Raw genomic sequence first — 22,013 nt, 5'->3', positions numbered from 1 at the left:
CTATAAAGTATCTTGTGAAATCGGCGTATCATATAACATACTTATCCGATTTTTTTATATTTTCATCAGTTGAAGAGGTCGAAGAGTCGTCTCTACCGTCTTTGAAAGTTTTGTAGGCATGTGTCACCGTAAGATTTTTCCAAAATTCGCAACGATTCGGTACACAAAATTTTTTAGGAATATGCCGTGTAAACTGTATCTTGAGTAAAAATTGAGATATCTTGATGAAAGTTATACTGTGTACGGGTTTCTTTGTATGAAAATAATTACGAGGTCGTAACGGGCGTAATCGGAYCACTGCTATGCCGACAATAATCGAWAATCTGTAAAGTGCCCTAAYTAAGCRCTAAATTGAGGCATACWACTTTAATTTGGTACAGGAGRTYGGAGTAGGAAACAAAACTGTTCAAGCCGCTAGGTACCTAGTATGTAGATCCTAGTGTCTATAGTTGACATTTCACTGAAAGTATTGGTCAATGTGGGTGCTGTTTGAAATTCAGAGAGAATCCTTTCCTAACAATGGTCACGCTTTGTATCAAAAATAGCTTGAAACGGGTTAATATTTCCTTGAGCCCCCATATACCTAATACAAAGATTTTCGAATTTTCAGGTGGCTTTTTACTGTATGTATCGGTCAATATTTGAGTTATCATCTTATAACATTATACCTTTGTTCCTCAAATAAAAACAATTGGGCGAAAAGCTGACCTTGGCCTCATATAACTACCATATAACTATTATCATCATCCGGCTGACTTTGCTCCATATGATTWKTGATTGTATGTGAGGTACCCTACTAAAACCAGGACAATTTTTGTATCATGTGGCATGGTAATAGTAAATAGAGAAAATCGGGTCGATACTACACCAACTCCCATATACTACTTTTAAWGATTTTCGTTTTTCTWACAAATAACATGSGAAATATGTCGGTCAGTGTATGGGTTATATAAAGTATACTTATATAAAATAGCTTGGCTTCCGATTCTCAGCTTGACGTTTCACACCTTAGGGTATTCCCTGGCTTTGATTCTTGCATGTTGYGAGATTATAAAATGTTCGGTTGCACATAAACTTAGCCCTTTCTTACTTGTTTGGAAATATCATTTCCCCGGTGAATTTAAATTACAATTTCGGTATACCTGTTGGTCACAATGTATACGTGAACCAAGTTTTTGAGATATCGCTCTGAACGTTTTTACACGGATGAAACGAATTTTTGTCCAAGGCAATGTCATAAACTCCGAACGTCGTATTAAGATCGGATCGCTATAGTATAAATAGCTCAGGCTTTAATTACGTTTTAGCATATTTCAAATTGCTTAAAAGTATTTAAATTCTGATGGCATCAATACCTTTTACTTAGACTTTCAATTTCTGTATTTGCAGAAATTTCACTTGAATTTTAAATTTTTTTCCACACCGTTATCTATTTCAACAATAGCAAGTGGCAATACATAATATTTCAGCACAGACAACACAAATGATTTATAAATTAAATTTATTCTAATTGTTGCTATCACAATTTGAACAGTCGACAATTTGTGGCTAATGACAGTATTTTAATTAGTTTTCATTTCTTTATGATATTTGTGTCATAGAATATCTGCAAAAATATACAAATATCACGTGTATGTGTTATTAGCAAAAAACAAAAAAAAAAAAAAAAAAAAAAAAAAAAAAAAAAAAAAAAAAAAAAAAAAAAAAAAAAATCATAAAAGTGTCGAAATTTGTAGACTTTTTGATTTAAGTGAAAAGTTGAAAATGCATTTGGAAAATGGAAATTGTGTTTAAGTGAATTCAGAAAAGGTGTTAAATTGCCGGCATTAAGCTTGTAGGAGCAATCTACGTGAAAGTTTGCCTATACATATTTATATAGCATATATAAATGTATATATGTAAATATATATTTACGCCTACACAAGCCTATGATACAGTAGTCGCAGTCAATACATACATATTCGTCTGCTTCAGCCGACATTCCTTGTGTGTGTAGAGGCATATTGCTTTGCCACATTATTAATGTCACTCATACGTCCCGGTGGTCACATTTAAAATGCTCATCTTACAACCATATGAACGAATATATGGTATGACCATAAAAATACAGACAAGTTATTATTTTTGTGGCATTTGTTTGCCAACTCACACACACATGCATCAATATTCATACAAGTTTCAACATAAATATTCATTTTGTGACATATTAGTATTTAGTATCCAGATACTTTGCTCACATTTACCACATATTTATGTGTTGTTGTGATTTTTTCCTTTTTTAAGTCAGTAATTTGCTAAAATATGTGACCTATGCATTTAAATAAGTTTGTTTGAGTTTATAGCGCTGTGAACTTTTGAAGGTTTATGCCAATATTTCAACGTTACGGGTCTCTGGCCGGCGCATTACCCACCCTCACCTAACAACTTGTTTATTTATTTATGTGGAGCTATTATATTCAATTTTGTATTTSGATGTAATACGTGTCATGTAACTATAAATTCAGCTGTTGATTCTATGGTTTTGTAAACTAATACCGAAAGAGAAGTGATAGTTTGTGAATATGGTTGAGAAAAWTATAGTTAACATCAACTCGTGCCTAGAGCTTTATATATTAAGAGGTGTTGATGTTACGAAGAAGATAACATGAACGCAGTTTTATCTAAATATTTAAYAAAAAAAATTATAAAACATAACAGAAATTATGATTTTAAACTATGTTACGAAAAATTTACGATCTTGTCTTTTCGAGAAAATAAGATCTTTCCCACCAAGACTTTGTGAAGGATGTTTTTTTGTTAGACAWTAGAATCCCAATGAGAAGTGGAACATATATTATAAAATTCTGAGCTGTTCGAATAAGTTCCTGTCGAGAGCTCCAATTACCGATCGCTTTTCGCCGCAATCTAGGCCGCCGAATATTATCTGCCAAGCCGTCAATCATCGCGGGCTTACCTGCGTGGACAATCGATTTTAAATCTCTCTCAAAATTATTACAGCTGTGTTAATACGCACGTTTTGTTTGCACGAAGCGAGATATTGCACTGACAAAACGTTTTTAAAAAAAATCCCGTTCTCCATTGAACATTATGGTCGGTTTCACTTTTGAAGAAACATGGACCAATTGTTCCCTGTGTACGCAGAGCACACAAAACCAAAAATGAGTTTCAGTGTTTAACAAAATTTTGTTGTGAAAATTTTGATGGGGGGCCATCTCGTTTTGGGCCCCTTCAACGTACACGCGACGCGCTGTTCATTATGAAATGGCTGACAAAACTGAATATATGTAAATCCAGTAGCAGCTGTCAAAAAAAGCCACTTCGTGCAAAGTATTGCTTCATTGAAAACCCCACGTCTAAAAAACTKCCCATTGAATAGCTCCTCGAATAATAGTGAGGCCAAAGTTACTTAAACTACAATGAATTTCAACTTCATTATCAACTCTTAAGACTGAATTATATGTCAACGAAAGATGTCCAGAGCCGATGGATTGCCGATAGACTTCAATTTTTTATACAATTCTAAAGGAAAAAGTTGTTTAATCTTATATAAAAGACCTTCGTGATACACCTTATCAAACGACTGAGCTAAATCTAGAAATACTGCTGTAGTATACCCTGTGTATATCCCTGTGCTCAAATGCTTTCTTTATTTCGTTAGTAATTATATTTACTTGCTCTGTTGCGCCATGCCTCGCAATTGATGCATTGGTATAGTATTATTTTCGTGGAGAAAAGGAGTCATCTTTGATAGTAATACTTTTTCAAATACTTTAWAAAGACAGGGTGGAAGACTGGTTGGTCTGCATGAAGACGGCCTTTTGCATGTTTATTTATCATGATAATCTGTGACTTTTTCCATGATATGGAWAGTATCTGAAACTAAGAATTGGTAATATTCATTTCCCGGCGATTTTTTTTTATATTAAGTTGTTTGATGATTCCAATAATTCCAGAAAGTGAARTCTTAAAAGAATCGAGCGACTCTTTAGCTGTGTTGGGAAAGATTGACAGCTTAAAGTTGTTCTTTGACAATATAGGTCGAATTGTYTATAAGATTTACGGGGTTTAAAATATGGACATTGATTTCATTTGGAGGAACATTCAATATTTGGACGTGCTTGAATACTCTGTAACAACTTCGATTTTAAATCCTTCTAGTTAGCAGTGTGATTTGTCAATATCAATGCCAGCTTCGAAATCCAATGCTGAATAACTTTTGCCGAAGGATACTACTTCGGCCTGAGTAGTCAATTGAGAAGTAATGTTCACTCTCGACTAACAAAGACCAAAATTTACAAGTCACTCATCATTCCCGTCCTGCTGTATAGTGCAAAGGCATGGACGATGAAAATATCTGTTGAGTCGGCGTTACGACTTTTCGAGACGAAGGTCCTGCGGAATATTTTGCGTTTTGGCCACGGCGAKTATGGCATTCGATGAAACGAGATATGCGACGACATTGAAATTGTTCTGCGAACTAAAAGACAGCGGCTACACTGGCTAGTTCATGTCGTCCGAATGGACGAAAACGCTCCAGGTCTGAAAATATAAGATATGAGCTTGAAGATTATATATTACTAAAAGAACTGGATGAAAAAGATTTTTCATAAATTATTGGCCAAAACAGTAATGTAACGTGCCCAAAAAATAAGTTGACATTGTATTTATTTTGAAAATTCTTTATTTATTCTTCCAAATCAATTTCATCCCCTTCAAAGTAATCCCCTCCCGATGCAATGCACTTATGACAACGGATTTTCCAATCTTCGAAACACTGGTTGTAGTCACTTTCCGGGATGGCCTTCAGTTCCGTCTTCGCTGCGGCTTGAATCTCCTCTATCGTATAAAACGGTGTCTCCGGAGCGTTCTTTTGAGCTTGGTGAACAGCCAGAAGTCGCACGGCGCCWGATCAGGTGAATACGGTCTTTGCGGAACGATATGGTTAGAGTATTTGCCGCAATGATCACGAATTACGAGGACAGTATAGGATGGAGTATTATCGTGGTGTAAAAACGAAGAATTGTCTTTCCAACATTCCGGCCTTTTTAGGCGGATAGCGTTACGCAAATGACTCATAACGTTCAAATAATATKCCTTGTTGACTGTTTGACCGGTTGAAAGGAATTCATAATGCACAACACCACGATAATCGAAGAAAACAGTCAATATGATCGTGATTTTTGAGCGACTTTGGCGCGATTTTTTGGTCTCGGCTCCCTTTTGGCATGATATTCGCTCGATTAATTGGTTGTTTCGGGGTCGTAAGCATAGATCTAAGTCTYATCGCCAGTTATAATGTGTTTCATGACACCCTGGTAGTCGAAAAGCRTCGTTTCACACACACAACAACTTCCAAAAAATTCAATGTTTTCGTTACCAGTCGAGATTTGATGCGCTTGAGGCGCAAAACATCCTTCAAAATGGTATTGGCTAAGGCTTTCGATATGCCAAGTTCATCAGCAAGGTCTCTAATTGTTAATCGATGATTTTTCGACACCAAATCTTTGATTTGTTGAACGTGAGTTTCGTCGGTTGAGGTTGATGGTCGCCCTGGACGTTATTCGTCTTCGACACGTCCATCGCCAGCTTGGAACTCACTCATTTTTTTAGACAAAGTCTCATCACCAAAGGCTTTATGCACCATTCTCAACGTATCCGCAGCAGAAAATTGATTCCGTGAAAAAAAATTTAATGCAAATTCTTTGCTCAACAAATKTCGACATCGAAAAAAATGAAAAACTCACTTTTAGCAGCTCACAAAACGACACGTATCTCAAAACCTAATGAATATTTTTACATGAAATTTGAGATAAATATGACTGACAGTACTACCAACCTAAAAAAAATAATTCTTCAAATCCATAGACGCGTGCAGCTTAAATTCAAATATCACCTTATTTTTTGGACACATGCAGATGCCATGGCAGAATTCTAGACAAATCTTAAAGGTTTAAACTGGTTACATGCGGCATATCTTCCTATTTTCCACGCATTTATATATGAAGAAATATTCTTCTTCTCTTGAAATTTGTTTTAAAGTAAGGTTAAAAGAATGTCTAGAAAAAATAAAGATGATTAAATTTCATATATTTAAATAACGTGTGTAAACTGATAGCTCGTTTGTAGCCTGGACGCCAAATAACATTATGCAATTAACCAAAAACTGCAGACATAAAACCCACATATACGCAAACACAGAAGGGTATATTTGTAAAGATACATACATATATATATGTGTACAAAGACATGTGTGTAGCTGTAAAATAAGTTCGTACATACATTAGTTTTACAAAATCATCGATGTATGGAATTTCATATTCTCCATTTCCGCAGCAAGCACAGTGAAACATGAGCATGTGTATCGCAAGGATTATCACAACGAAATGCAAGCGTCCTTAAGGATGTACSACATTACTTGTGTACAATATAGGGATGTAATAAACGCCGAGGTTGTAGAAAATAACAGCAATATCTACTCAAAGTCCAAGCAGAGRGAGTTTTATGTTTGGCAGCGGAAATAGTCTGAAATGGAAATGTAAATCGGTAATAACGAGCATAATCATTTTTCTGAATGCTGCAAATGGGCGATGTGCTAGGCGGCACTCCTCGCTCCAGTTGCAATGTAATACAAGAACAGTGATTTCTTCGCAAGAAGACCCATGCTGCTTGGGGTGCGCATCGGCAACTGCATACTCCAAGCGGTGCCAGCCAATTCGGTGGCTTATAATCCCAAGCGCCGCACGCCAACAAACAGCACGCTATCTGTTTGAGACGATAAATGCAAATCACTGCTTGGCCATTTGACTTGCAGACATCTGTCTGCTGTRTTTTGGACACATCGAATGATTTTGTGGTTGCTCTCTACTTATAGGTTGTGCAGGGACTGCTACTCTTTCGTTGCAAAAGCCAGCCGTTCGTATTTCGACAACCGTCARATGCCCTAGGTCTGCACTTCAGTATGCAATATACACGAGGCATGCGTTGAGGCACTTTGCGCCCCACTAATGCACTCTTTTTTGGTAGCCACTGTGCTGTGCTTGTCAGCATAGACAGAAGTCGTTCGCTGCTAAGCATTGTGGTAAGCTGCTATCAGTGGCGGTCCATATGGACTCCAGACATGCCATTTTGATGCTAGTGCTGATGATTCTGTTACATACAATGATGCAAAGGCTTGTTGCCTGCATGGATTTTAAATTTGCATATGTTTGTTAGTCGCTGTWTTAGTGTTAATTTTGATAACAACCTGTAGGAAAGTTGATTGCATATTCTATCAAGAGTTTGTTAATTTAGGTACTGTACCGTTATTGGATAAATATTGGGTAGTCGAAAAATTCGTTTCGTATTTCTAATCAAAAACTTATTTTTTTATATTTGTAATAAAATTTAATGAGCCAAATCTCCTTTTGGTCGACCCCTTTTTGCTATTTTCCCGCTAGAGACATTAGTCCTTCATTGTAAAACTTTTCTGGTTTCTCGCCGAAAAATGCGACAAGTAATTTTTACAGCCAAGTAATTTTGAAGCCAACTTTACTCCAATAAGGGAGTTCTACATTGATCGAAACAAATGGCAGCTTGATGATGCAAGGTCAGGTTTATATGGTGGATACGTCGAAACTTCCCAGCCAAGCTCTTCCAGYTTTTGCCGAATCATCAAAGAAGTGAGTGGTCTTGCGTTGTCCTGATGGAAGACGAAGCCCTTTCTGTTAAACAGTTCTGGACTTTTTTTTCAATTGCTTGCTTCAATCTCATCAGTTGTTGACAGTAAAATGTAGAATGAAACGTTCGATCAGGCTGGAGCAGCTCATAGTGAATAATTTCTTTCCAATTCATAAAACACTCAGCATAACCTTCCGAGGCGTTAATCTTGGCTTTACGATCATCTGTTGAGCTTCACAACGCTTGGACAATGCTCATTTTCGCACTTTGTTGTCACATTTGGTCCACTTTTTGTCTCCTGTTACCATAGTAAAATGAATCTGCTACTCCTGCTCCAGTAGCTCAACTCTTAGTGAAAGGAAACAAAATGAGCAAAAAGTAAAGAAAGTCTTTAGGTTCTCAAGTTCTCTGACCCTTTTACGATGCACTTTGTCGAACTTTTCGATCGATTTAAAGCATGTTTAGTATTTCAAATGCACAAGTKTTTCGGAACCCTTCAAAATAAGTCAAAAGTCTTCAAAATAAGTGCCAACAAATATATTTTAATGATATAATTAAAATAAGTTTTGAATTTCTTTAGTTAAGTTAACTGARAAAGCACAAACGGATTGGTATTATCTATAAAGGGTCGGGGAATATAGCATTTCCATTTGCTTGAGACAGCCTCTGTTGCTGAATCATTGTACCTTTAAAATATTTTGGTAATAAAACACACATTTGMCKCGATATGTGGTTTTATTCTCTAACCAGCAAAGTTGAATGTATAAAAAAGCTAAATGAACTACACACAAAATCAATAAATCTACCATGAGAATAGAATGACCTTACTTAAAGTGGAGTTCGAACATTGAAATAGTTTTGTTATAATCATTAAATCTTTTTTTCTAACTAATGACATATGTAATTTTTCTATTATTTTTAGTAACCATTAATAACCATTTCAACATTTTATGACATAAATAAAGCTTTTTGTTAACTGCTCAATCCGAATTTCCTAAAATCCTTTTCAAGCCGGTTATCAGCAGTAYTGAAACAGGTCAATTTACTGTAGAATATACAGTATATATATTTCAAAAAGAGCCCACATGTATGTATGACCTTTTGTGTGCCGACCATTACCGTAATAACGGTGGTCTTACACAGAAAGTAAAGCCTGTCCCATTATGCCGAATGTCCTGCGAATTCAGCTATGCGGCGTATGTGTGTGTRTCGGTTTCGCTGCGTTGACTAGCAAAGGCCAACTACTTTCCAATAWGGCATTGTTGTTAGCTGATACCCGCACTTTACTTGCCTAAATGAGTGTTTAGCTGTGAGTATGCACGTAAATGCATTTTTCGGTCGACACTGAGCGGCTTTGTGTTTTGCACATCAACGCATGCGATAAGACCGGCCAACTGACTATGTATGCAGAGAGCTCAGCGCGCACTCAAGCCTTTGCCAAGCTATTAAATTGGACAGTGAACGCTGCCTGCAATGACACACATACACACACTCAAAGCTGTTTGAATTTGAAAATATGCAGGAAATATTTGTTCCCCACAGCCTTACTTCATTCATTTGCCGCTTCAAGTTGTAACCTGCATGGTGTGGTAACGCCTCTACGTCGTGTTTAGACTCATGTCCCCGCTTCCAATGGAAAATTCAATTTCCAGAAACCCGTACTCMAGCAGCTTTCTTGAGTTGCGTGTTGCAAGCTTGCTTTGCTTTTTGCTTGTATTTTCTGTGCGTATGTGTGTATGTATGGTGGTACCCTGATTGCTTTGTGGAGGAATTTCTGATAACCCTCAATTGTAACATTGACAACAAGCAGCAATCTGTGTATTTGCACTCCGTTGGCAACAGTTTTTCCTTACTTTCCTTTTGGTGCTGTTGTTTCTTCTCCTTTTTTTGGAAATGTGAATTTTTAATTAAACGATTTTATTGCCTGCTATTCATTGAAGTGTGCCTAAGTAACAACAACACAATTTGTTTATGGCGTAATTTGCATGAGAGAAGCTGAGATTTCTTTACACATTCCGAGCYACTTGAGTTCCAAGCATGGCTCGGCCAAAGACACTTCAGATGCTCGCATTTATTTCAATTTTCGGTATGTACGCACACGTATACATATACATATGTATGTATGTTCGTAGAYACGTAGCTGTTCTGCTAATTGCCGTTGTGGCGAAAGCGTGTTRGCTGGAAATATTGACATTGCTTTGTTCCCTTGGTATTTTTTGATCATTGTTTGTCTAGTCTTGGTTTCATTCTGTGCCATTCAACTTTAAGCCTTGCTTTGTGTTTGCGTTGCTCTTAAGAATAGTTTAATCAWCAACAGATGTTTTACAGTTCTGCTTATATTTTATATAATAATTGTACATATACTTATATAAAAATTTTTGTAATATATTTTTAAATCAATTATTCATTTATTTCCTGAATAGTGTATAATAAGTTTATCTGTAATTCCCACAAAGAAACATCAGAGACCCTATAAAGTATATCTATCAGTCTGACAAGCCGAGTCCCTCATTCTATCTATATGTACGCGAATGTGTTCCGCAGTTTSGAGATATCGACGTGTAATTCCGCGCACATTCTACTTTCTAAAAGGGGCTAAATRTTTGTCGGCAATAAGGATTTCGGTTAGCTATAACATATAGCTGTCATACAAACTGTTCGATCGAAATCAAGTTCTTGCATGAAAATGCCTTTTATTTGCAAAATATATTCACGAAATATTAGATATATTGCGTAGTTGAAAAAGTTCATCTGTGTTAAACTTTTCTGGTTTGTCGGTGAAAAACTGCCACAAGTAATTTCAACAAGCCTCTCTTGAAGCCACCTTTACTCCATTAAGGAGCATTGACCGAAACAAATGGTAGTCCGATGGTGCAAGGTCAGATCTATATGGTGGATGCATTAAAACTTCCAAGCCAAGCTCTACCACTTTTTGCCGAATCAATAAAGATGTGAGGGATCTAGTGTTGCACTGATGGAAGGCGAAGCTCTTTCTGTTGATCAGTTCTGATCACTTTTTTCGATTGCTTACTTCAATGTCATCAGTGGTTTAGAGGCTGTATAAGCATAATCTTTCGAGGCGTCAATACTGGCTTTGCGCCCAATTCTTGGACATTATTGTCATATTTGATCCACTTTCCATCTCCTGTTACCATTTGCTTCACAAATGTTTCGATTTCATTTTGTTTCAGCAAAGAATCGCAGATTTTAATGCCGTCCATTCAATTTTTCACAGACAATTCATGTAATATCCACCTTTCCAAGACTGTATAGTATGACACAATATAATTGGAGATAAATCGATGTTTTGTAGATGTTCTATTCCACCTCCATGAACTTCAATAATGATTTCGATTGAGTTCGGCTGTTTTTTTTTATGAATTCACGCACAGTTTTGAGAGAATTTCCGCTGATCATTGATTTTGATGAAATATCATAAAATTATCACTGGAAAATCAATGAAAATGGCAGATTCTAACCCACCTGTCGACATATAGATGGCGCCACCAGGGGGCGCTAGATTTAAAAATACCTGTTTACTTTGAAACGCACCTTGTATATATAATATTTTTTGAAGACTAAGTAGAACTGCTACTATATTGAATAAAAATGTAGTAGTTATGAATTAATTTTTTCCTTAATAACATTATAGTATTTTATTGACAAACGATATACGATACGACTTTCCTTTTCTACAAAACCCTGCAAAACTACAATTTTAATCGAAAAATTTAACAAAATACTAGTACAACGCGTCGTATAAGCAACATCGAGTTAKTAAAGTGACTTTACGATTTGCTTTACTACTTCCAATTTACTATAAACCACTAAGCTTGTGTTCGATATTGTACTAMAGTAGAAATTTCTATTAATTTCGTATTGCTATGCCGCCTTTTGTTGCGTCYATTGTGCGAATTTCATGCGATACTCACGATAAAATCGAATTATAACTGTAAAACTCCTGGTACTACACAGGCAACATACAAATCCTGAAATGCTATTGGTATTCTATAAGTGCGTAAGCATTTTGCAACTATAATATTTTCTTTTATACCCGCTTAGTTTTGGCAAGCGCAGTGTTTGTGGCACGCACAATGACACACGTGGCGTATGAGCAACCACATATTCCAGGAAAWAAAATTTTATGCCTTTAAATCTACTTTCAACGCATAAATTTCGATATATGTGCGTAAATAATTTATTTTTCATTGTAGAGCAGCAGGAATTGTGCAAATATTTCTTTTAACATTCACTGTTCTGCATTAAATTGAATATTTTGTGGCTTATAATCGTCATAATGAATTTTTCTTGTTACTCAAAACGAATGCGTTGTTATTTGTTTTACTTTGGATGCACAAGAAATTTCGTTTCGATTGAGATTTTAATAACTTTTGACTTTTACATTTGCAATCATGACTCGTGAATTAACCGCAACGCAATTTATTTGCCGGAGAAGAAAAAATGATGGCACATAAAAAATTATATATGTTATTTGATAACTCAGCCATATTTATTGTGCGTATGAGTTGAAATCGTATACATTTTTTAATTGCACAAATATGACTTCACATAAGTAAATGTTTAAATGTGCTTCGCCATATTTATTATTCGTGAGCATTTGGATATAAATATATTTAAGCGTTCAATTTTTATTGATTTAGTTTATATGTATGGCATTTAAATTGGAATTGCAGTCATGCATGTGTGTAAATGTGTGCAGTTGAGGGGAACCTTGTGAAAACTTTATTATCAAAGTACCACGTTTTTATTTCATTCTAAATTTAACGCTACTGAAATGCGTGTATATAAAAATGCATAATTTTTTACATTGCCTTTTATTCATTGCAGTTTATGTTGTAAAAATATATTACGATATTTGCTTGTTTTCGGTCCTGCCACAGTGTGTAAAAATTTAATGGTGTCATTTTAACTGCAGTTATATAATTTGAAGAATTTACTACATAATTTGATTCAGCGGCATTTTGAATTGTTGATACTGATTACTGTTTCTGAAACAAATTTCTATATAAAAAAACGGGTTCTTTTAAAACTTGTAGAGTTCTTATGATTTTATAGACAATAAATAAACTGTTAACGATAATTTTTTTTTTCAAAATTTAATTTTTTTTATTTTTAAAAAATACGTTTTCTAAAATTGTTCAAAAAAAATTTTTTTCCACAAATTTTAGTTTTTTTATTTTATATAGATCTGATTTAAATTTTTAGCAAAGTCTCTCATTTGAAATTATAAAAATATTTCGACTCGCTTGGAATAAATTAATATGTCCGATAGATGGCGCTGGGTGCGAAATATATCTCAAAGTTGGTTCACCATAGTTTAGCATTATTTATCATATACTTATTATGTGACTGCTAAAATAAGACACCAATCTCCGACTTCAATAATTGTTATATGAGAATTTCTAGAACACTAGAGACWAATATTCAGTTCAAATGCAGGTTACAAAAATTTTTATTATTACTTTTTACAAAAGTTAATCTTTTCTATAATATGTCGAATTTTATATTTGCTGATCTGGCAACACACAATGTAGTACTGRAAYTTAACATTTTTGATGTTATACAAACTCAGAGCATTTTAACATACSAACACTATTTGTGTTGTTTACAGTAATTTAAAACATTCATCTCGACAAAGAAGGGATTAAAACGCGAACATTTCAAATCTGTTTTTTTTTCAAAACTTTCGACATCGATTAACTTAAGAATATTTCATTGTTGCACTAACAATAAACTTATTAAATTTTTGGTGACGAAGTTCCACCAAGCAACAGTGTTATCGATGGTATGATGAATCCAATCGAAGTAATAGATCACTCCAACATGAATTGCGTGCAGGTCGTTCAAAATCGGRTATTGTCCCATGAACTATTGCTGTTGTTGTCGCAAACTGATATTAGCCGTTTTGAAATTGAGACAACTATAGGCATTAGTTGGATTAGTACAGGTTATATATTGCATGAACATTTCACTGTAAAATAATTTCTTCACGTTGGAAATTACACAATTTGTTCATCGCTCAAAACAAGGCTCGAGGTCGAGAGGTTGGTCCAGAAAAATGTTTGAAAAAAAAAACTCTCACACATCGACTGAAACAACTGTATTTTTGAGCACTCAAAACGTCGCCCATATAGGYCTGACTTGGCACCAAATGATTTCTTTTTACTTCCGGACATACAAAGTAAACTAAGAAGGAAAGGTATTTCTACATCTAAAGAGGCGGTTGATGTGTTCAGAGAGTAAGTTTCGGCGATACCTYAATCAGAGTGGCAAAAGTGTACAGATCTCAATGGAGAATATTTTGAAAAACATATTTTTTCCATGGTTCCCGTTGGAGATGGTCAAGCCCTGCTAAAATCTGTACAAAAACTCGAAAATATAAATTATATTCAATATTGATTCACTAAAAAAAATAATTTTTACAGCTAAGAAATATGTCCATAGAAATATATTTTCATTCTTACAATTTTTTGAACAGATTTGGCAAAATATTTTTTTAGTGAATCTATATTGAATTTAATATTTTAAACATTTTATACACTGTTCAAATGCAGAAATTATATTTTTTAATCGGTACTAGTTTCAGTTATTACCAATAAATAATTTTAATTGTCACAAAGAAAAAGATATAACACATATAATAATAATAAYATACATATTACCCTAAGATTAAATTACAATTGTATTGATTGCATTTTGTTACTTAATTTCATTAAATTGTTTACATGCGAAAACATCAATCAACTCAATACACAAACAACAACACTCAATACACAAACAACAACATAATATGATATCATACAAGTATTTGCAATTATGTTAGCAAATTGAAATTTTTATAATGCAAATGATTTATTATAGTTATTATCGCCATCAATCCTACAGTTTACTCGTTATGTTTAAACAACAACATAAACAAAAAAAAAACACAAAAATATTATTGCCGACATCAAACGACAATTTGATATTATTATCATTGAAAATCATCCAACCTGAGGCTTGTAAATGGCAAACACGAAAACAATGCGGCGACCTTTCCCGATGAAAAACAAAAAATGCAAAGTTTATTTGTCAAAAAATAAAAATAAAAAATTTATATAAAAAGAGACAAGTAAATGAAAGCAAATAACATCTGCAATATTTGACTTGTACACCAAAGCAAACATCAAACGTTGACATTTGTAAGCCGACTTTCGCGTTTTGTTAGCTATGCTTCATTGCCACTCGCCAAAAAAGTGCGCTAAAATGAATATTGAAATGAACTGCGTAAGCTCTATTCTCTTTTTTCTATGATAGTATTCAAGTCACTGCGTTAAACTTGTATTTATCACCGACACCCTGTCGCAATTTCAACAATTAGACTGAACGGTTGATTGAAGTGAAAATTCAGTCAGTGCGCCAACTTCCAAAATCAAAAGAAAAAGTAAATAAAAAGTCAATAAAAATAATTTGCATATTGCGTTGTCTACTCAGTTGCTAAATTATGGTCGATATCTGCAAGCTTGGTCACTATGGCGACATCGTAGATTTGCAGAACGGACGTGCTGCCATTCGACCGATTAGTGAGGTTATAGGGTACTATTACAGCCATTGATTTGCACATACAACAATGATACGCACAACAAGTAATCATCAGCTCTGTACCACCACCAGCTTTGAGTCGGTAGCTAAGCAGCAATAGCAACTACAAAAAGCAATAGCTTCAATAGTAGCGGTGATAATCGCMCTGATAAGTTAAAGTTCAGTTGAGTTCAGTCATTCATGCAGGTGAGCGGATTGCAGAAYTAATTCTGAAAGCTGCAGCGCAAACTTTTACTCATGACTAATCTGCTTCGAACGTATACAGATGTATATATTTAAAGACACRTACATATACCAAATATTCTTTATAACTACAATTTGCATTTAACAGAATTTGATAGCGTTCAGATCTGTAAATAGATTCATTAAAACATGTTAAATAACATCATTGTCAGGAACATTTTTATAAAAGTGCTTAATTCGAACATTAATTTGGATAATAACTGCTTTTATAAAATGTGCTTGACATTACTAAAATAGAATAGTTAGAGTGAAGAAAAAATTACTAAAATATTTTATTTGTGTTGAAAAAAAAAAAGTTTTCTATCATAAAAAGGAATAAAAATTTTAAATAACCCAACCAACCTATTTTTAACATACAGATATACCACTATCAGGAAAGAATTCTCTCWGAATTTCAATTATATATCTCACACATGGACGGATATTTTCGGCAAGGAGCAACTTAGGCATTGAGTTCACACATTCAGTGCCTAGGATCTGATGGCTTTTGGTTCGATTTAAGCAATTTTTAGTCAAAAGGTGGCATTGGACGCAGGAAAACATCAACTGTGATTCGGGCAAATACAAATAAATCAACTTTTGCATTGTTCAACTCCTTGATGTCAGCTTGGTAAGAAAAAAGGTGCACGAGGAGTTTTAAGGTGCTTCATGGAAAACTCGATCGCCGTTAGAACAATAAAATAGTATAAAAAGTGCTCATCGAAGTAAGCTGAGTTTATGGATAATACTCGTATAAGCACGATTATATATTTTAAGAAAACAATGATTCGAAAGATTGGAGTTGATTCTTTACTCAATGGCACAAAGCAATTAACGAAGGTCAGGAAGTCATCGATAACTTACCGCATCCATTTCGGTTAATGACGATATTTTGATAAAGTTGAAGTCATACAGTTGTTTAACAGAGTGATAGGAGAGGATCTCAACATTTCTTGTGAATGTACTCAACATTTTTTAGTTAACGTTTTGGGTATGAAGAGTGAAACTTTTAGACTCTTACCAAAATAATTGAATATTTCGCGAAATCGAACACGAATAGAGGTCAAAAGAGAGATCCTTGAAAACATAGTTGAGGATGMTACATTCATCAAATGCATCATTATTGATATTTATGAATATGTACATTAAAAACGTCCAACAATCTACCACTACCTTATGAGACGTCAAAAAAAGCCGAAAAAAAAAAAAAACTAAAATTCGCTGATAACACTGAAAGCCATCACAACCGAAACTAATAACGAGTGTATGGAAAACAGGATTAAGGGGTTATATGTGTTTCTTGGAGGCAAAAACCGCCTTTTGGAAACATTTTTTCTTATATAAAAAAAAACTTTAATTAGATTTTTTATTACAAATATACACTATTAAAAAAGTAATTCTGAAATTTTTGGAGAGAATTATGTTAAACTCGGACATTACGACGCACTTTCCGATGAAAAGAATATGCGTTTTAGTTAAAACCTTAACTTAGATCTTGGACGAAGGAAAAAAACTGAAATTTGAAYTTTTCGCAGACATTTATACCTAAAAAAAAAATTATATTTTCAGTGAAAATTTAGCGACCGTTTTTTCAAATTGTTGTGATGGACAAAAAATTCTTTGTTCAATATTTTAGGAATTATATTTTAARGACTTGTTAAAAATTTCATGAAGATCGTTACGTAGTTCCCGAGAAATCTTACCAATCAACTTCTAAAACACAAAACTAAACTGTTACTCGCATCAACTTGAGAATTTATCAAAATACTTTAGGGGTGTTGYAAAATTTAACAAGATAATAAAAAATCCGAATGATTCGTAATGAAATAAGTAAGAAATATTTTTGTTAGTCCGGKTGAAATTTGTTAATTAAATTTGGAGTAAGTAATAATGTTCTTCATCAGCTTCAAGTCTATTGGTACTTAATTTAGAATACAAATATTAWCTCATCAGTTCATTAATAATATATTATTCATATACTAGAATATATGTAAAAATTTGAGTATATTTGAATGCCTACAACTAATACAACCTCATTACTGTTTCACTCAGTTCCATTGTTAAATAGCAACTCTATTCAATTTAGATGTTTGTTTGCAAATTATTTATTCCTTGCAAATTGCTCCACSCGTTTGCTCTTTGCCGCTGTTGTTCACTTAATTAGCATCGAATTTGGAATAATTGCAATTGTTTTACCATTGTGTTGCGGTAATTTTGTTMATCTTTGCTTTCCCACCACTCAAACAGCTGCTTTCTCGTTTAATTTACAGTGTTTTCRCTAATTCGTCGCTACCATGGTAATTTCATAGATTTGCTGTTAAGCTGTTTGTCTATTTTGATAACAAAATAATTAAATTTCAATTGCTATAATTAACATCATTATAAATAATTTGAGGGCTGAGGGTACAAAGGAATGCTTTCGTTGTAATGCATGGATAGTGCAAAGGGCTCGCAACATTTCCATTACATAGTCTGTCGGTCAGGCAAGTTATTGTCAATTTCAAGACGCTCACACGAACTGGGACTGTCTCAAGCCACGACTTGGCGAATTTTGAGAAAGGATTTGGGCTAATTTTGCCTTGGAACAATTTGAAAATGATARTGATTTTTATTKAAGGAAATTATCTTCTCCGATGAAGCTCACTCTCATCTGAGTGGTGCGGTAATAAATAAATCTTTGTTGTATGTTTTAGCAACATCCATTTTATTACATAAAATCTTTTACAATTATTCGTAAATAAATTTATGACAAATTCCTAATATGCACTTTTCAGATTCGCCCACAAAACTGCGCGAGGAAAACGAACGTCTTAGCGCGGAAATACAMCGCCTACGAAAACTTTTGGAAAATTCACCAGAGGGCGCTGTTGGCGGTGTTGACCTTTCTGATTCCAATAGCTGTGGCGATGCACATTCAACCGATGGCAGCGGTAGCATGCCACAACAACGTGTCGATCGGCTGGAAGCAGAGTTACGTTCGGCAAAAAGTCAAATAATGACTCTACGCATTGARCGCAAGAAATTACGCGCCGACAAAAGTGAACTGCTCGCACAGGTAAAGCAACTCTGCGCCTCACTACAAGACAAGGAACAGGAACTGCGTGATTTTATACGTAATTTTCAAGATCGTGTGCGCGAGACTGAAWCAAATAATGCAAAACTGACTGGTGATCGCGAGCGCGAGCGYTGGCAATTGCTGAAACAGGCGCGCGATGAGGCCGAACGCTCGTTGTCGCTGGCGCAGCAATTRAATGCGCGAGACCTACAGCTGCAACGTTTGCAAGATCAACTACAAGAGGCGCGACGYCAACTCTCCGGCTGTTTGTCCGATCAGGAGAGTTTATTGTCGTTCGCACCATTAACACCGCCATCGGCCGCTTCCGCTATGATCAATCAAATGAACGCAACAGCAACAGCGAACAGTGCAATGCGCAACGACGACAGTGGGCGTGGAAATTCGAATTCACTGTCAGCGTTTAGCAGCAGCTTGAGTGGAGGCTCTGGCGCTACGGCAGGYGACCGCAATTCTTGCTCGAACGATTCGGGYTTACGAAACAGTAGTGATCGCGAGAGCACTGGCGGCGATTTAAACTTTAGTGATGGCACTTGCGAGAATGGCCCATGTATAACAGTGGATCCAGATAGCATTTCACTGGTCTCTAGTCAAAATATGTATCAATGTAAGTGGAAAGGTGTGCAATAACTGTTTAGCGTTCTACTGCATTGTTAATATTTGCATTACAGATGGCACACCCAAAGAACGTAGTCCAACTTTGTCACCACTGAACTCTGCCGCTTACTCAAGGTACGTTTTTTTTTTTTTTGAGTATTTATTTACACTGTTCACTGAATTTTGCTTCTTTTGTCAACAGATCCGTAGAGCAACTTGGCTCGCCCGTGGAGTCGGATGGTCCGGGCGCAGTTGCACGTAAATTTGCACCAAAAACCGGCACACTAAGTGCACGCAATGGACGCGGCGGTACTTGGGGTAGTATTTCTCGTGTATTTGCACGCTCTCGTAATAAAAATAAAGCTCTTTCAGCAGATGGCACTGTTGAATGTAAGTCGTAAAGTCAACAAATTCATATTTTCATATCAACTAACCCACTAACCGACGCATATTCTTTGTCTATTTTAGTAACTCCCTATCTTTCAGACGCCGACTACTCATGGAGTCCACTCTCCGAAGAGGGTTATGCCGAGAAATTGCGTCTACTGCGTGACGCCGCACAACTGCCAATGGAGCGATGGCGCGCATCACAAGTGCTCGCTTGGCTGGARGTGGCGCTCGGCATGCCACAATATAGCACGCGTTGTGCGGAGAATGTGAAAAGTGGTAAGGTGTTGCTTGAATTGAACGATGGTGAATTGGAAGCCGGTTTAGGCTTGGTACATCCCATGCATCGTAAAAAACTACGTTTGGCCATTGAAGAACAAAGGCGTCCAGAATTGGTACGCTATCCCATGATTACACAGCTGGGACATACTTGGGTGGCCTCCGAATGGCTGCCGGACATCGGCTTACCACAATATGCCGATTCGTTTCTGCATTCGCTGGTTGATGCGCGCATGCTGGACACTCTGTCAAAGAAGGAATTGGAGAAGTTTTTGGGTGTGACGCGGAAATTTCATCAAGCGAGTATTGTGCATGGTGAGTTAGCAATGAGGTTCTGTAGTACGTTAGGTTTTGGAAAGATTGGAATTATGGAAATGTTAGAGGCTAAAGAAAATATTGAAGTAGTGGCATTTTAGAGATAGATTTTTGCATTTTTAGTTCATAATGGGTGTTGCAATTCCTTATTGTAATATTTAAAAGCAGTTTTTTAGTGATTAATTATAAAAAATTATTTAAATTTCATATTTTCCATAAACTTTGCTTTATTTATGTTCCAGGCATCCACGTGCTTCGCATTGTCAAATATGATCGCCAAACACTGGCCATGCGTCGTGTACAATCGGAAAATGTGGACACCGATCCAATTGTGTGGACCAATCAGCGATTCATACGCTGGGCGAGATCAATTGATTTGGGTGAATATGCTGAGAATTTAAAAGGTAATATATGAGAGTAAATTTATATACCATATATAGTGRATTTCTTGGTTATACTGCCATTAGCCACCTACCAGATTCTAAAGAAATTTTTTACATTTTTAAAAATAAATTTCCTTTTTTACACCACCAGACAGCGGCGTACATGGCGGTCTTGTCGTATTGGAACCATCATTTTCCGGTGACACCATGGCCACAGCACTGGGTATACCGCCCTCTAAGAACATCATAAGACGTCATCTCACAACAGAATTCGATGCGCTCATATTGCCCGCAAGGTAARGAAAATTTTTTCGCATAATTAATCATATCATCTATCGTTGCTACTATCATTATCACCAAAATTTACTCGTATCTCTGTGTGTATGTAGCGTAAGTGTGTAAAGAATTCCTTTTATATTACATAAATGTGTATGTTACTACTAGTATCTAAACATGCTAGAAAGAAAATTGTTTTAATTTTTTAAATGTTCATAAAACAATGCCTGCGTTTAAGTTGTAAGTCGACTTTTGTGTACTTTTTCTGTTGTTATTGTTTTTAGTTTTTTTTTTTTCTTTCTCTGAATTATTTTACTTTTCAAATATATATGGAATCACATTTTAATTATAACTTATTTTTTCTTTCTCTGAATTATTTTACTTTTCAAATATATATGGAATCACATTTTAATTATAACTTATTTTTATATTGATTTTTGTATTTTTATTATTGAAAGCAATTTTTATTTACTTTTTAGTGTAGTTCACTTTCACGCACATAGTCCCACTAATAGTTTAAATAAAATAATTCCATCATAATTTTTTACGAAAATATCRTGTACAAACATTAGATGTCTCTCGCCATACCTTAGTGCTCAAATCTCATTATTGCTCGCTTTAAAACGCTTGTTAGGCTACAATTATTATTTTTATATCAAAATATATTTAAAATTTACGTACACATACATATAAATTTATTTGTATATACATTTTTTAATTTGAAAATTACTTTTACGTTTATTTTTATTTTAATAATTGTTTAAAAAATAATAATTGTAAATTGTTCATTTACTTATTTATTGTTTTCACTATTATATAAAAAAAATTAATTATTGGCTTAATATAATCATATAAATTAATTTGTTGTTTTTTAATCATTTAAATAATAATAGTTACACAAATACAAATTGGCCATAGAAAACCGTTATCTGTCAATACCGCTTTCTTTTAGTTCGCTAGTAAATAGGTATGTAACAGCTAAAGTGCTTATCATGCTGCCAATTTCATATAACTCATCATGCATACACGCACATATACACATAAAATAAATTTAATTAAGCGCCGCAAGTATTGATTTATTAAATAAGTAAAATTTAATTAAAATTAGCTATTTCAAAGAGCTTAAAAAATTTGAAAAAAAATTAATTTTCTGACTTTCCTTTTTTTTGATGAACTTTTCGGCGTTTGATCCTGAAGTTTCCGTCTTGAGCAGGCACAGAAAT

General features: G+C 34.9%; 1 protein-coding gene across 5 annotated transcripts in view; it reads left to right on the top strand.

Annotated features, from left to right (window-relative positions):
- Positions 1–22,013, top strand: part of LOC108978293 (kazrin) — a 48,196-nt gene that overhangs the window by 4,523 nt on the left and 21,660 nt on the right. For 3 of the 5 annotated variants that reach the window (XM_018948485.1, XM_018948481.1, XM_018948480.1), the window contains exons 3-8: positions 18,255–19,160; positions 19,225–19,285; positions 19,353–19,540; positions 19,619–20,131; positions 20,374–20,535; positions 20,666–20,810. In XM_018948485.1, coding sequence (XP_018804030.1) covers positions 18,255–19,160; positions 19,225–19,285; positions 19,353–19,540; positions 19,619–20,131; positions 20,374–20,535; positions 20,666–20,810 — 1,975 coding nt within the window. The remainder of the gene's footprint in view (positions 1–18,254; positions 19,161–19,224; positions 19,286–19,352; positions 19,541–19,618; positions 20,132–20,373; positions 20,536–20,665; positions 20,811–22,013) is intronic. The other 2 variants (XM_018948484.1, XM_018948483.1) reach the window with 1 other exon arrangement.

The sequence above is a fragment of the Bactrocera latifrons genome, unplaced genomic scaffold (assembly GCF_001853355.1).
Source record: "Bactrocera latifrons isolate USDA-ARS-PBARC rearing strain unplaced genomic scaffold, ASM185335v1 scaffold_12, whole genome shotgun sequence".
In the NCBI taxonomy this organism is placed as follows: domain Eukaryota; kingdom Metazoa; phylum Arthropoda; class Insecta; order Diptera; family Tephritidae; genus Bactrocera; species Bactrocera latifrons.
This window is presented reverse-complemented; position numbering and strand designations above follow the sequence as displayed.